The 15,110-nt window shown below is 43.5% G+C and overlaps 1 protein-coding gene across 1 annotated transcript in view; it reads left to right on the top strand.

Annotated features, from left to right (window-relative positions):
• Positions 1-3,082: 3,082 nt before the first annotated feature.
• Positions 3,083-15,110, top strand: part of LOC116515572 — a 33,716-nt gene continuing 21,688 nt past the window's right edge. The window contains 4 exon segments of the mRNA XM_032227692.1: positions 3,083-3,167; positions 4,914-5,030; positions 8,618-8,770; positions 12,231-12,374. Of these exon segments, the coding sequence (XP_032083583.1) occupies positions 3,086-3,167; positions 4,914-5,030; positions 8,618-8,770; positions 12,231-12,374 (496 nt within the window). The 5' untranslated portion in view covers positions 3,083-3,085.

Below are 15,110 nucleotides of genomic sequence, written 5' to 3'. Positions count from 1 at the left end.
ACGACATGCTGTATGTGATGATGCTTTTTTTTATTGTTGTGTGTATGTGTTGTCTGTGTAATAAAAATAAAAATTTATATTAAAAAAAGTAGCAATGCATTATGTCTATGAGTCAGGTTATTAATCCAGTATTGACGTGTTTGTTATTCAGGAATTAAAAAAAAAATCTTTGAAAAATGAGTTCATTGATATTTCCCAACCTCTCCAGTTTTAAGATGGATGGGCAGCCACTGAGTAATTGTTCTAACTGTCAGGAAATTTCTCCTCACTTTTGAGAGAAGCAACTTAGAACTGAGGAGAAATTTCCTGACAGTTAGAACAATTCATCAGTGGAACAGAAGTTGCCTCCAGAAGTTGTGAATGCCCCAACACTGGAAGTCTTTAAGAAGATGTTGGCATATAATCACATGTATACTATTACATAGCCAATATCCTATTGTATTAAGTAGTAATTACATCAGTTCCTCTTATCATCAACACCCAGAAAGATAAAAACCCATTATTAGCTCTTCTGCTCTCCATACACCTCTTTCTTCTACCTCTCTCCTACCTCCTTTCTTCCCTCCATCATCCTTTTCTACTCTACTCCCCCTTCCTTTCTCCTTCTCCTCTCTCTTCATTCCACTCCTCCTTATCCTCCTCATCTTCCCCCCTTACCCTCTCTCCTATCCCTCTCTTCCTATCTTTCTTCTCTCCTCTGTTTCCCACTCTTCCTCTTATTGGTGTATTTCAGCTTCTGAGCAAACTCCATTCTATGTTGATGGCATTTATGCTTCCATATCAATATACTTAACATATCTTAGTTTTAAAGAAAAAATAAGAGAAGACAGTATACATGTGCAGAAGACAGTATACATGGAAATGGAAAATAAAAAAGTGTATTTTCTAAGAAGATGTTGGATAGCCATTTGTCTGGAACAGTATAGGGTTTCCTGCCTAGGCAGAGGGTTGGACTAGAAGACCTCCAAGGTCCCTTTCAACTCTGCTATTGTATTGTATTGTATAACTCTCAATCCAGCTAACATACATACAGGCATGCATGCGTGCATGCATACATACATAATATTTATATATTATTATATATTTTAATTAATATATATTTTCACCAGCCTGATTTTGTTGTATAGCCAATGTATAACCAATTTCCATTTATTTATGATGTATAATGACAATAAAGGCTATACTACTACTACTGATTCTGTCAATGTTGGATTTAAAAAAGCTATGTTGGTTGTTATGGAAGTACAGTACAACTGCAACGTATTTGAAGGCTGCCTGATTGGAAAAGATGATGGACATCACAGTTTTACATCAGCTGGTGTCAGTCTTTCAAAACCTGACTCTTCCCTCCCATTACAAATATCCTGAAAAAATAGATTTAGCTAGAATTGTGGGGCAATACCCCCTTAGAAGAATCCAAGACACAGCTTGGAAGTTCTAAATTTTACATTCTTGATGTACCCAAGACTGCCTTTAAAATTGTTACAGCATCACAATCCATAATGCAGTTTGTTTCATTTGGGTTGAGCATATTGGGTGAACCAGTTGCCCATCAGTAAATCATAATTTATAACTTTAAATGGATGCTGTGATCCCAAAATGTCCCAATATAGGATTCATAGTTTCCAAAATTTAGTTAATGTTGAGACCTTGGGGGCTTCACAACCATTCATTAGCGCTCAAGTCTGAAAGGAGCATCCTATTTAATTGCTTGGTGTGGCTACAAGTAGTAACATTATTTCCTCTCCAAAACTGGTCTGGAAACACACATCTTTTTTCAGAAATCAGTGTTAACATCTCTTCAGATTCAGACACTCTTCTAATTCCTTTAGCTACCATGCTTAAAAACTGGATTTATTCAAATCCCTATGTTAGCCCTTGAACCATTTCAGGGTTGATTAACAGCATAGTAAAGTTTTATATAAAGTTTTATAAGGGGCGCAGTAGCTCAGTGGCTAAGACGCTGAGCTTGTCAATCAGAAAGGTCAGCAGTTCGAATCCCTAGTGCTGCGTAATGGAGTGAGCTCCTGTTACTTGTCCCAGCTTCTGCCAACCTAGCGGTTCGAAAGCACGTAAAAATGCAAGTAGAAAAATAGGGACTGCTTTGGTGGGAAGGTAACAGCGTTTCCTGCTCCTTCAGTGTTTTGTCAGGTCGGCCACATGACTGAGGAGACGTCTTCTGACAGCGCTGGCTCTTTGGCTTTGAAACAGAGATGAGCACGGCCCCCTACAGTTGGGAATGACTAGCACATATGCGCGATGGGAACCTTTACCTTTACCTTAAAGATTTATATACCCAGAAGTTCTTTGTAGACCTCTTCACCCCGTGCAAAAATGACAATTTCAAGGGACTGTGCAGTGGTTATACTGGCCATTTCTAACTGGGAATAACCGTAGCCACAGCCCTAAGATTATCCAATCATCAGGCTGCAAAATAGTGGCCAAGATCTTGAAACCTAAACCCTTCAAGGAAAGCTCTCAGCACCTGGAACTAAGAATTCTGCTTGCCCCCAGATTCACAATGAACCTCCACCCCCTTACACAAGCACACAAGCACACATTTTGTTACTCTTGGAAAGAAAGACAATCTGAAGAAGTTGTTCTGTATGATTGCAATCTTGGCATCCAGGTGGCTGTCCACATCCCATCCACCTACCCCTTCCCGTTGCCAGAGTGAAAATGTAGATGACCAGGAATTGGTCCCAATGCAAATGGAGTCATTTGTTTTGGACAAAATGTGAAGTGGCTTTTAGATTTTTAGATAAGGAAGCATTCCTCTTTGCTCTGGCTTTCCTTTTTATATTCTGTGAATTGAAATGCAACACTTTGGCTCCCTCTCTTGCCAAGCACAAGAGACATTTCAGAAAATGAAGTTGGTTTTTGGCGGGGGGAGTACAGCCACCTGGCACACAAAGGGGCCTCTTGAGGCCATTAGCAGATAAAGAAATCAGCTGTGAAGAGAGTTGACCGGGGGCTGCCCAGGTTTTAAGTGCCTCTCAAGCCAATCCTGTTTATCACTTCCTCATCCTTATGTAACTGGTCCAGTATAAATTCCCCGGCTCGTGATGCGCCCACCTCAGAATCAATGGATCCGCAGATTACAGGATTCACCAACATGGCATCTTTGTCCATCCTCAGCTTCCTTCTGGCCACACTCCTAACTCAAGGTAAGTTTGCTTTGAGCTAGTTAAGGGCATTGTAGTCTTTCCGCTTTACAGCTAGAGTAAAAGCAAGGTGGATGCATCCATTCTTGGAGATGTGCTTGTATCCTTGAACATTTTTACCTTGCTCGAGAGGCCATAGGTTAGAAGACGAGGGTCAACCTATTTTCCAAAGTACCAGAAGACAAGACAAGAAACTATGGAAACTAATCAAAGAGAGGAGCAATCTAGAACTAAGGAGAAATTTCCTGACAGTAAAAACAATTAATCAGTGGAACCAGTTGCCTCCAGAAGTTGTGGGTGCTCCAATACTAGAAGTTTCAAAGAAGAGATCGGACAACCATTTGTCTGAAATTAGGATTAGGATTTATTTCATTTATATGCCGCCCTTTTCCCCGAAGGGGACTCAGGGCGGCTCACAACTCAGTCAGGGAAAGGAGGTACAAACAGGGGATAAAAAGACAAACAATGGAATAGCCAGGTTTTAAGGGCTTTGCGGAAGGCCTGGAGGGTGATGAGGGTTCGAATCTCCATGGGGAGTTCGTTCCAGAGGGTCGGAGCAGCCACAGAGAAGGCTCTTCTCCGGGTAGTCGCCAGTCGGCATTGGCCGGCGGATGGAATTCGGAGGAGGCCTAATCTGTGGGATCTGAACGGTCTATTGGAGGTAATTGGCAGCAGGCGGTCTCTCAAGTACCCAGATCCAATACCATGAAGGGCTTTGTAGGTGACAACTAGCACCTTGAAGCGAATCCGGAGACCAACAGGCAGCCAGTGCAGCTCGTGGAGGATAGGTGTTACGTGGGTGAACCGAGCTGCACCCACGATCACTTGCGCGGCTGCATTCTGGACGAGCTGAAGTCTCCGAATGCTCTTCAAGGGCTGCCCCATGTAGAGCACGTTGCAGTAGTCCAGTCTAGAGGTCACAAGGGCACGAGTGACTGTTGTGAGGGCCTCCTGGTTCAGGTAGGGACGCAACTGGCGCACCAGGCGAACCTGGGCAAATGCCCCCCTGGTCACAGCCGACAGGTGGTGTTCAAAAGTCAGCTGTGGGTCCAGGAGGACTGGAAATGGTATAGAGTCTCCTGCTTGAGCAAGGGGTTGGACTAGAAGACCTCCAAGGTCCCCTTCCAGCTCTGTTATTCTGAATGTGGATTCAAGAGGGGCTACCAAAGACAGACAGCCTCATTTGATGAGGGCCAAGAACTCTAGTTGGATTTCCCACATCTTCTCATTTTGATGAAACTCTCAGCTACGGTTTCTTCACATTGGTGTTTCTTAAAGTGTGATCCGATGAACCCCGCGGGCCGCTCAAACTCATATTGGGGGTCTCCAAAATCAAAATTATTTACTAAGTAGGGAAGATATTGGCAAAAATTTAAAACAAAGTCTCTCTTTTCTTCTTTTTTTTTTGTTTAAAAATATCATTTTTTTCATGAAAAAAAATCTAATGGGTTTAATATTGCTGCTTTTATTCATGAAAAAAAATCTAATGGGTTTAATATTGCTGCTTTTATATGATTCAATAAATACTCTAAAAATGAATCCATTTTCATATAGTAAATATCGATAAAGGTAACCCACGCACTCAAAGGCTCTTTGCATTTCCATCATTTTTAAAACTGAGACAGGAGAATCCTAAGAGCACAAATTTAAGAAATGCTACTCTGCACCATGAGACGTATTCAGTGAAACCTAGTTTCCCCATCATAGCTTACCGAATAAGCCACATCTCATCTGTGCTGTGTTTTTCAGGTTCCTGTTTGATATGTGAAACATGCAAAGGTCCAGGTAAAGACTGCACTGGCATGAGCATCACCTGTGGAGAGAGTGAAGATACCTGCCTTACCTTTGTAGGAATAAATTACATGCGTAAGTAAAAGACAGAGGAGATCTCAAGACTTGCTTTGAACCAGCAGAGGGAGTTAAGAGATCTAAGTTCCCAGAAGAGCACATAGAACAGTGGCTACCAAACTATTTTCAACTGGGCAACCTTATCACTAAAACGTTGGAGAAGGTCTTCCCAATATGTTGATTTATCAATACATATCTACTTACTCATATAGGATGGACATTAGAAGGGACGTGGTGGCTCAGTGGCTAAGATGCTGAGCTTGCCGATCAGAAAGGTCGGCAGTTCGTCAGTTTGAATCCCTAACTCTGCGTAAAGGAGTGAGCTCCCGTGACTTGTCCCAGCTTCTGCCAACCTAGCAGTTCGAAAGCATGTAGAAATGCAAGTAGAAAAATAGGAACCACCTTTGGTGGGAAGGTAACAGTGTTTTGTTTCCCTTTGGTGTTCAGTCATGCCGGCCACATGACCACGGAGACGTCTTCGGACAGCGCTGGCTCTTCGGCTTTAAAACGGAGATGAGCACCGTCTCCCAGAGTCGAGAATGACTAGCACAAATGTGCAAGGGGAACCTTTACCTTATGGACATTAGAGAACATAACAAACTGTTTAATCATTATAAAACATACCGCCCACCCTTTGGACTACGATAGCCTTTGAAGGTCCAGTTGGCCCCAATGCTGTTTAGCCTTCCATGAAGTCTTCAACACCTGGTTCTGTTACTAAACATTGGAGTTGGGTGGGTCAGGAGATGGGATTGAGCCTTGCATTGGCTATGTTAATTGTTAATAGGGATGGATCTGTTCTGGCTATTCTTTTATGTGTGTTCTTGATTTGGGAAGGCGAGGGTCTTTCCATTTTATATACATATATACATATACACATATACACATATACACATACACACATACACACATACACATACACATACACATACACATACACATACACATACACATACACATACACATACACATACACATATATATATATATATGTTATATTTGTGCTGATAAATAAATAAAGGGAGACTAGTATAGATCTATTTCAAGCTATTTAGCTCTCATCAGCTAGCCATACCCTTACTGGGAATCGAACCTGTGCTGTATTGCCTCTAAGGCAGATGTGTTAACCATTGAGCCACAGAGCTCGACTCCTTATCAGCCAGCCAGGGTGAAAGGTATCTATTTAGATTTTACAACCCCTGGATGGTCTCTTGTGACGAGCCGAAGGACAGAGAATGGAAGTAGTGATCTTCCTCCCATATTTGGGCATATCGGGGGTTGTAATATTTATTTATTTATTTATTTATTTATTTATTTATTTATTTATTTATTTATTTATTTAAATATTGCTAGGCACTCAGAGTCATTAACTTGAGATGGGCAGATCAGCTGGTCTAATGACCACATAGAGATTGATTGATGGACTGAGGTGGGAGGCCATTTTAGTCAAATATGTAAATATTCCCCCAAAATAGATTATATTTAAAAGGATGGAATAAATAAATAAATAACAACAGATATCCTATTATTTTCTTCCCGCGCCCTAATGGGTAGTCTTGCACGTCCCTTTGTCTTCCATGCCCCCAATCTGTGACGATCAATATAGAAAGTATTATAATGACATACAACATCTGCATTATAGAGGTGAGATGGGATAGAAATCTATTCTGACCCCCCCCCCTTCTCCATCCAGGAACGAAAGCCAAAAGCAAACGTAAATAAGAATGCTTTTAATCAGTCCAGACTCTCGTTGGCTGCAAGCCCAAAATAAACAAAGAGATAAGCACTCTGGCAGCAAGTCCTACAGGCCTAGGCAATGCAAGCAAGCTCTCACACCAAACCACTTCTCCAAGTTGGTTTCTCTGAATCGTGAACGTTGACTTCTGCACGAAGGGCGTGGCACAAACAGTCTCTTTTATAATCAGGAGAGGATCTTAATAAGCATCAGCTAAACGCAATCATCTCCTATAATTACGCAGTTGTTCCTTCCGCCGAGTAGCCCTTCGACGGCGTGCATCCCGAAACAACTCACAAGTGTTTTCCTGAACACTCCCTCTGATCCAAGGCTCCGCCACCACCTGGTGGCCAACCAGTTTCTCCTCGCCCTGCTCGGAGTCGGCACCCTGTCCAGGGTCCTCCACCTCCTCCAGGGCCGACTCATAAGACCCCTCCCTGTCGGAGTCTGGCGGCAGCTCCAACGGCTCCTGCCGGGCCACAACAGAAATCAATATATAGCAATAGCACTTAGACTTATATACCGCTTCATAGAGCTTTTATAGCCCTCTCTAAGCAGTTTACAGAGTCAGCCTATTTGCCCCCCAACAATCTGGTGCCCTCATTTTACCCACCTCGGAAGGATGGAAGGCTTGAGCCTGGTGAGATTTGAACTGCCCAAAATGCAGGCAGTCGGCAGTCAGTTGAAGTAGCCTGCAGTACTGCACTCTAACCACTGCACCCCCTGGGCTCAAACATTCCAATATATACCTATATATGGAGTGTATTTATATGCCTAGATATTTCAAATTAAGCATATTATATTATTTTGCACCTCCTTCAAGATTGATTATCGCTAGACTATATTTTTGAATACCTAGAACCCCATTATTCTGAATAGTATCTCCAGCTTCCAAATACTGAGCTGTTGTGACTCAGTAGAAGTTTGCTGTGAGTTGAGTCGGGATGCAGGAATAACAGTGCAGCTGGGGCTCGTTAGTGTCGTCTTCTGGAGATAAAAGGACTGATGGTGCCACGCCCTGGTTGCAGAAGTCAACGTTCATTCGTTTGTTCGTGGTTCGTCGTTCATCGGTCGTGGTTTGTTTGTGAGAGGCACTTGGATAAGTGATTTGCTTTCTTTCTCTAAACCTGGTTTTGCTGTAAGAGCTCTTTGTTTTTGCATTCTGCTGCGTAACCTGTTTGCCAGAGACTTTATTTATGTTTATTTTGGGCTCGCAGCCAGCGTGAGCCAGGACTGATAAAGTTATTTCCTTTTAAGTCTGTCTGACTGTCGTCTGTGAACGAGCAAGGAAGGGGGGGGTCAGAACACTGAGTTTTGTTTGGAAGATCAAAAAAGCAATGGAGTTGACACCGCTTTCTTCAATACTGTCACTCCAGATACAGTGAGGAACAATTTCCATTACTCCCAATCACGATGGTGGGAGAAATAATAGGCAAGTGGGAGAGTTCCCTGCTCCCATCCTTCTTTTCCCAGTTAGTGTCATTCTCTAGATGTCTATGGAGATTCTCAGTCATCCAGGTCATGATTGTCCTAAAGACACTTCCCCCACCACCCCCAAGAGGCAACTGGACTTTCTGGTTTTTGAAGTTTTTTTGCTTCTCATCCAAGAAGCTTCTCCAGCTCTGACTGAAATCCTTCCATTCCACACCCTCCAATGAGAGCTGAAGAAGCTTCTTAGATGAGAAGCAAAAAGGCCTTCGAAGAAAAACCAGGAAGTCCAGTTGCCTTTTGAAAAGAAAAGAAACTTTGGGTGTCACTGTCTAGGTTAGCTTCCAGTGGCAATTATCTACCTCATTGGCACTTTCAGTTATTTTATACCAAGCAAATTTTCAGCAAGGTGCTACCTGATTTCTCCCTTATTCTTCACCAGAGTCTAAAGAAATCACCGAGACGGTGAAAGGCTGCTCTGTTCGCAGTGCCTGCCTTCCTGGGCCCATCAGTGTCACCATCAGCTCTGAGATCTATTTCTGGAGCAACTCCAGCTGCTGCCAAGGAGACCAGTGCAACAACCAAAAGTTAGACGGTAAGGAAACCCTTCGTTTTCGCATCAACCAACGTTCTTTACTTTCCCAAATTTTCACTGGGGTTGCTTCAGGGGTGAAATTCAGCAGGTTCTGACAGGTTCTCGAGAACCGGTAGCAGTTCTCCAGAACCCGTTTTGAGTAGTTCGAAGAACCGGCAAATACCACCTCTGACTGGCCCCAGAGTGGGAAGGGAATAGAGATTTTGCAGTATCCTTCCCCCAGGAGTGGGGAGGGATGGGAGATTTTGCAGGATCCTTCCCCCAGGAGTGGGGAGGGAATGGAGATTTTGCAGTATCCTTCCCCCAGGAGTGGGGAGGGATGGAAGATTTTGCAGTATCCTTCCCACTCCTGGGAAATGGAGATTTTACAGTATCCTTCCCCCTAGGAATGGGGAGGGACGGGAGATTTTGCAGTATCCTTCCCCCAGGAGTGGGGAGGGACAGGAGATTTTGCAGTATCCTTCCCCCAGGAGTGGGGAGGGAATGGAGATTTTGCAGGATCCTTCCCCCAGGAGTGGGGAGGGACAGGAGATTTTGCAGTATCCTTCCCCCAGGAGTGGGAAGGGAATGGAGATTTTGCAGTATCCTTCCCCCAGGAGTGTGGAGGGACAGGAGATTTTGCAGTATCCTTCCCCCAGGAGTGGGAAGGGAATGGAGATTTTGCAGTATCCTTCCCCCAAGAGTGTGGAGGGACAGAAGATTTTGCAGTATCCTTCCCCCAGGAGTGGGGAGGGACAGGAGATTTTGCAGTATCCTTCCCCCAGGAGTGGGGAGGGAATGGAGATTTTGCAGTATCCTTCCCCCAAGAGTGTGGAGGGACAGGAGATTTTGCAGTATCCTTCCCCCAAGAGTGTGGAGGGACAGGAGATTTTGCAGTATCCTTCCCCTGTCACGCCCACCAATTCCCACCCACAGAACTGGTAGTAAAAAAAAAATGAATTTCACCACTGGGTTGTTTAATTCCATGGATTCTTTCCTACCTGATTTGGCATGCCCAGTTGGAGCAGCCATCAGGTCCATCTCTGCTCAAAATTTAAGACTTTTAAACAATTAATTTTACATGGTTTATAAATCCTTCCAGTCAAAGCAGGCTCAGAATGGCACACCAGTCCGGTCTTTGTAAACACCAGATTATAATAAGCCATACACATAAAAAAATAAACCATTTCATGCTAGCAATTCATAGAATAAAAACGGTATGAAAGAAACCAGGAACGCAAACACTCCATAGGCCAAAATTCAAACGTCATTCCTCAACTTTCCCAAACGTGCCAGCCGTAGTTTTCTTAAAATTAAGGGGGAAGATCCAATATTTGAATCTCCAAGGGGAATGTCCCCTTTTCAAACTGAGCATCCGTTTCGCTGATGAACAGCCAGAAACACACGGAGAAGCATTCCGATGCATTTCAAAGGACCTCTCTCTGGATGAATTCACTATAACAGAGGTTGAATAATTCTACTTGCAATTTCCAAGGTTCTGTATTTTCCCTAGAATAACAATCAGGATATTTTGTGAAAAAGTCTGGAAGAACTTCTGCCTTTTAACAAAAGATATGAGTTCTTTTGCTACCCTAGATTAATTCGGCTCTCCTCCAACTCTGTCTACTGAAATCTGTGTTGTTCATATTTTCTTTGATCTTACCTAGCTGAGTGGCTCATCCCTGCTATCAGTGTTTCTCCACCTTGGCAACTTGAAGATCTGTGGACTTCAACTCCCACAATTCAGAGGCATGCTGGCTGGGAAATTCTAGGAGTTGAAGTCCATACATGGTGGCTGGGGAATTCTGGGAGTTGAAGTCCATACCTGGTGGCTGGGGAATTCTGGGAGTTGAAGTCCATACATGGTGGATGGGGAATTCTGGGAGTTGGAGTCCATACATGGTGGATGGGGAATTCTGGGAGTTGAAGTCCATACATGGTGGCTGGGGAATTCTGGGAGTTGAAGTCCATACATGGTGGATGGGGAATTCTGGGAGTTGGAGTCCATACCTGGTGGATGGGGAATTCTGGGAGTTGAAGTCCATACATGGTGGAATGGGAATTCTGGGAGTTGAAGTCCATACATCTTCGAGCTGCCAAGGTTGAGAAACACTGTTATCATCTCTTTCTGGTGTTCCTTCCTCTACTTCTCGCTGCACCATCATCCTCCAGGGAGCCTTTCCATCACCTCTTGGGGGGATTTTCAGTAAATTCCTCTTGTATGAAAAGCATGAAACAAGATGAAATAACTCTTCTTAGCTACTTCCCCAGGTCCATTAGGTTACTGGCAGCTTCCTAGATGGTTATGTTAAGGCTTCTTTATTAGATTTTCTCCCGCCTCTTCTCTTTTTTTTTCAAATAAAGAGTTGTTGGAACTCCTAGGAAGCCACCTTACAAGATTGTCCAACTTCAGATGATTAAGACACATCGGTCTTCAATGCAATAACGACCTCAGCTACAGCTCCTTCTCTTGGTGTCAAAGAGAGATTGCCTTGCCTGCTTCCCACAAACAATAAACCTGTAATTGACAGTGCACACCATCAGCTGAAATTGAAATATTCCTCTAGGTGTTTTTGAACCATGCTGGAATAAAACTGTGTCCCCCCCCCCCCAGCTCCTCACTGTAATTGCCAAATCTGATTGGAAATAGTGACTTATTCAGAATTCCAGTAGGACAATGGGCTTTCCCTGAATTCTATGAGACTTGTGTGCCGTAGCAGGTATGATAAAAAAATATATCTGTTTAATGTCAGGGTTCCAAGCGATGCATCCATAGCAAGCAAAACTCCGAGGCAGTTAGATTCCTCAAAGAAAAGTTTTATTGGGTATATCATATTAGCACAGTTCTGGTGAAAATCGACTCTGAAGGTTCCTGCAGTTTTCACCTCATTAAAAGTAAATGTTTTTCCCCTTCCCCAGTCAATCAGTCACTTGGTCCAATCAAGGTGCCGTCTGGTTGCCTAGTAACATCACTCCTCCTCTTTCCGACCAGGTGTGAGAATGTCCTTGGCTTCCAGGCGAAAGCATTTTGTTTTGGCTACACAATCACAACTATTTCTATTCCCTCCTCCCCTATCCCTCAGCTCCAGTGTGGCAATACTGAAGCTTCAAAATGGCCTCAGTCAGGTCAGCTTCAGGACACCCAGTGCAGAATATCCATGCCTGGGAATCAGAGATGATATTCAGCCGGTTCGGACCGGTTCACCCAAAACGGTAGCACAAATCATGGGTGAGCCCACTCACCCACCCTGGCTCTATGCCATCTTGTTTAGGCACATTTTAAGCATGGAAGGTGCATGTGCAAGCAAAGTGCATGCATGGAAGGCTGGGCGCATGTTTGGAAATGGACACGTGAGTGCGGTGTACCGGTGGTAACAAAATGTGAAACCCACCGCTACTGCGAATGGTTTATTTATATACTATTATGGCATATAATTAAGGGCTGCTGAACTAAGGCTCCTGTATGGCATAATCTTTGTAGTGCCCGCTGAGAATACCACCCTCAATGGGCTGAGCTGCCCAACTTGCTTTAAACTTGGCTCGGATCAGTGCGACAAGATGGACTCTCTGAACTGCGTAGGAGAAGACAATCATTGCATGACCTCATCTGGAACCTTGACCACTGGTAAGTTTCATTTTCATTTTCATATTGTGGGGTCAGCACCAGGTCACACATATAGAAATCAACAAGAGGGTATAGTACCTTGTGTGAACCCAGTCAAAAGGCAGGTTTATGGCCAGTGTACAAGATACCACCCCTGTAACAGAGGTGAGTTCCTACCAGTTCGGACGAGTTGGTAGTAACTCGGCTGGCCACGCCCCGAACCAGTTCTATCAGCAGCACAGTAGTCGCTGCCATCTCTTTTTTTTACTAGAGTGCATCAAGCATGCATGGCTGCCCGAAGCGCATCCCTGAGCGAACCAGCCACCAGAACCCACCCCTGCCCTGTAGATTCCACAAAGCAGCTGAGAGACCGTTCTTAAGAGCACGGATAACAGAGTTGGAAGGGACTTTGGAGGTCCTCCAGTCCAACCCCCTGCTCAAGCAGAAAAAACCCTATACCATTTTAGACAAGTGACTGTCCAGTATCTTCTTAAAAACCTCCAGTGTTGGAGCATCTACAACTTCTGGAGGCAAGTGGTTCCACGGATTGTTTTCACTGTCAGGAAATTTCCACCCATTGCTTCCTGTCTTGCTTTCGGGTGCTTTGGAGAATAGCTTGACCCCCTTTTCCTTGTGGCAGCCCCTGAGATATTGGAACCCTGCTATCATGTCACCCCCCTAGTCCTCCTTTTCATTAAGCTAGACGGCACCATGTCTTTTTGGAAGCTTACAAAGAGCGAGTCATTTTGCTAGGAATACGAAGCTTAATAAAGCGAGCAACCGTCTGATCTAATAAATTCTCAGCTCCTCTAGCTGATGCCTAACACTTAGTACTAAAGCCATTAGTCCTTGACTTACAACATAGATATTGGAACACTGCTATCATGTCACCCTTAGTCCTTCTTTTCATCATACCCAATTCCTCAACTGGACCATTTGGAGTGATAGCAGAGGTAGAATTTGAACAGCAGCCGTGGCAGCTTTCCTTTCAGATGCCACAAGGAGCCCTTAACTGACTGAATTTTTTGATCCCCAGGAGGTATTCCTCTGGCATTCGCTTCCAGCGGCTGCAGCTCGGCCTCGGCGTGTGCTCTGCCCCTGGATACCAATATTTACTCTGCGGGAATCACTTTTCACCTCAAGAAAATTGCATGCAGCCCAGCCGTGAGAGCCAACAGCCCCTAAGGGAGGCCCTGGTGATAAAGGCCTCTGAAGAATCCCCTAAGAAAATCCCCCCCCCCTCACTCTCTTGGAATGTGGTCCTGATATTATCTCCTTTACTGAATATAATGAATAAACAGCATTAAAAAAACCAGCATACTTGTATATAGATTTTTTTTTAATATTACCTTTTTAATTTTTCTAAAAAAAAAAAAACCTTCAAGGCATACCTAATATTCCTTCCTCCTCTTTAAAAAAAAAAGGATTCTTGTTTCCCTGACTATAAAAGGGAAGAGATGGGGGACTTGTATTCATATATTTATTTATTCATTTGCCTTTATTTATAGCACGAAAGGGACACAGTGACTCAGTGGCTAAGACACTGAGCTTGTTGATCAAGAAAGTTGGCAGTTCGGCGGTTCGAATCCCTAGCGCCGTATAACGGAGTGAGCTCCCGTGACTTGTCCCAGCTTCTGCCAACCTAGCAGTTCCAAAGCATGTAAAAATGCCAGTAGAAAAATAAGGACCACCTTCGGTGGGAAGGGAACATCATTCTGTGCGCCTTTGGCGTTTAGTCATGCCGGCCACATGACCACGGAGACGTCTTCGGACAGCGCTGGCTCTTCGCCTTTGAAACGGAGATGAACACCGCCCCCTAGTGTCTTATGTGCAAGGGGAACTTTTATCTTTATAGAACGAAACAGGGGAAAAAAATAAAAAATAAAATAAAAAAGGAACAAAATTACAAAAGAAAATCACACAAACACATCACACACAGAGGTGGATTGCTCCTGTTTCAGCCTGGATCGGGGGAACTGGTGGGGGCGGTGAAGGGATTCTCTGCCCACCTGTCCAGATGCTTCTGCGCATGCGCAGAAATGTTGCGCACATGAGCGAACTAGTAGTAAAAAAAATGGAAACCCACCCCTGATCCCATGCATATGTACAGTATATAATTATTGTTCTTTCCCTCCCTTTTATGTAAATATGTACATATACGAGAAGCCTAATAATATGGCTTATAATTTATAATGTCTATATAAAGTTTCATGTAACAATTTTGTGGAGTCCTGGAGCTCTTTTCGTTCAATCCCCTGCCCAGAGCAGGAATCCTCATATAGGTTATTCTCATTTAGGGACTGCCTCGTTTAGCAACTGTTCACAGTTATAGTATTAATAGAAAAGTAACTTTATGACTGGGCTCACATCTTTATAAGTGTATAAAGCAAAGGAAAGCTGAAATACAATTCTAAGCACAAACTTAGCAGCTGTTTTACTTAAGATTGAATTGCCGGTCCATTTGTGGTCACTAATTGACAACTACCTATACTATTCTAGGACAAATGATTGTTCAATCTTTTCTGAAAATTTCTTGAAAGTCTTAAATAATTTCAAATGTAGAAAAGCACTTTCTTTATTTCATTGAGGCCATGCTTAATCAACAAGCAACTGTTTCAAAAGCCCTAATAATATTATTATCTCTCATCCTGAAGGGGACATAAATATATCTTTCCAATGTTTCATTAATCTCTTAGCAATAAGAACAGTACAGTCTGTAATGCAAACATCAGTTTCCATGGAGTGCTTATGAGGCTC

The sequence above is a fragment of the Thamnophis elegans genome, chromosome 12 (assembly GCF_009769535.1).
Source record: "Thamnophis elegans isolate rThaEle1 chromosome 12, rThaEle1.pri, whole genome shotgun sequence".
Taxonomy (NCBI): Eukaryota; Metazoa; Chordata; class Lepidosauria; order Squamata; family Colubridae; genus Thamnophis; species Thamnophis elegans.
This window is presented reverse-complemented; position numbering and strand designations above follow the sequence as displayed.